The 1,635-nt window shown below is 58.2% G+C and overlaps 1 protein-coding gene across 1 annotated transcript in view; it reads right to left on the bottom strand.

The window, feature by feature from the left end:
- Positions 1–440: 440 nt before the first annotated feature.
- LOC103276105 (protein AF-17) overlaps positions 441–1,635 on the bottom strand; it is an 11,020-nt gene continuing 9,825 nt past the window's right edge. The window contains exons 10-11 of the mRNA XM_021706439.1: positions 973–1,151; positions 441–749 (exon numbers count right to left, since the gene is read on the bottom strand). Of these exons, the coding sequence (XP_021562114.1) occupies positions 633–749; positions 973–1,151 (296 nt within the window). The 3' untranslated portion in view covers positions 441–632. The remainder of the gene's footprint in view (positions 750–972; positions 1,152–1,635) is intronic.

The raw sequence follows: 1,635 nt of genomic DNA on the forward strand, positions 1-1,635 counted from the left end.
AATCCGGACGTTTTAAGAGCTTACCTGGACCGGCAGTCTGGGGGAAAGCCCCGCCCCCCGGCCTGACAGGCGGTCGCTCTGCACCAATCATCTCTCTGGGGCTGGGCTGACTCTCCAGGGAGAGGGCGGGGAGCTTGTGGCCCGCCCTCTTAACTCCTCAATACCCGGAAAGGCCGCCCAGCGGCTGGGACCTCAGTGAATGCAGATCCCAAGGACTACTAAGAGGCCAGGGGATTACGCTGCAGCGGTACAAGCACGTGGGCTTGGGGTCAGGGGCTCTGGCTCTACCACTCCCTACCTCAACTGCCTGGAGCAAGTCTCTTCTCTCCCTTTTCCCTCAGTGAAATGGAGCAGTAACTCTGCTCTGCCCTCACTGGGTTTTAAGTGCATCCTGGTTTGTTTTAAAGACAGTCTCCCTGTGTTGCCCAGGCTGGTCTCCGGCCTCAACCTCCCAAGCAGCTGGGACTACAGGTGTGAGCCATCGGGCAGGATTTTTTTTTCAGGGAGGGCAATGATCAGAGGGAGGGGGCAGCCGGAAAGCCCTCCCATCCTTTCTGGGTCACATGCAGGTGACGGGTGTCACTTGGGTGTCACTCGGGCCTTTGGGAAGAAAGAGGAAGAGGGTCAGAGACTCACGTACCTGTGTGGCTGCTCTCAGCCTGGGTGAGGAGGGGGTTAACGGCACCCACGGGGGTTCCAAAGATGTGGGTAGAAGGGAGGCTGAAGGTAGAGCCAGCCAGAGAAAACACCTGAGGGAAAGGAGGCGGAATCCAGCCTGGCAGTTATTCTGGGATCTAGGGCACAACCGTGTGTACTGGGGAGTAGGGATGAGGCATGCTGGGAGCAGAGGATGGGGTTGCTGGTGGCAATCAAGCCCGGTCCCAATTCCCATGCGGGGCTGGGGTCCTCTGCAGTTTGTCCCCAGCCTGCCCCCCCTCCTGCTGGGGAAGGAGCCCAGCAATAAGGTCTCACCTGAGTGGTGGAGATAGAAGCAGAAGAGGAGGGGAGGGTGCTGGTGAACGGGGAGCGGCTGAGGCGGGGCAGGGCTGAGGTCCCTGGGGGCCCCAGCAGGCTGGAGGAGAGGGGAGTACTGCAGACAGCCCGCATTCCGCCACCATGGGAGATGGGGTCCTTGTTACTGGTGTAGATGCCTATGGGCACAAGAACACCGAGGAACCACAGTCATGCTCCACCCAGACTCCTCAGCCGGGTGTGTGCCAGCCCCTCCCCAGGGAGAGTAAGTACTCCCTGGGATCTGGCTCCACACACCAGGATAAACATCTTGCTACAAAGATGTCACTTTCTGCCTGGGTAACATCTATCTGATATGTCTACTTATTAAGCTGCCCCCCCCCAGGGCGCTGTGGCTCACACCTGTAACCTCAGCACTTTGGGAGAAGACCTGAGCCCAGGGGTTCTAGACCAGCCTGGGTAACGTGGCGAGACCTCATCTCTACATTAAATCAAAAAATGAGCCGGATGTGGTGGTGCGTGCCTGTAGTTCCAGCTACATGGAAGGCTGTGGCTGAAGGATTGCCTGAGTCCAGCAGGTCAGCCCGTGGTGGCCATGAGCATGCCACTACACTCCAGCCTGGGCCAGAGTGAGACACTGACTCAAAAAAAAAAAAAAAAAAA

This window comes from Carlito syrichta, unplaced genomic scaffold, assembly GCF_000164805.1.
Source record: "Carlito syrichta isolate Samal-C Ts95f unplaced genomic scaffold, Tarsius_syrichta-2.0.1 Scaffold115704, whole genome shotgun sequence".
Taxonomy (NCBI): Eukaryota; Metazoa; Chordata; class Mammalia; order Primates; family Tarsiidae; genus Carlito; species Carlito syrichta.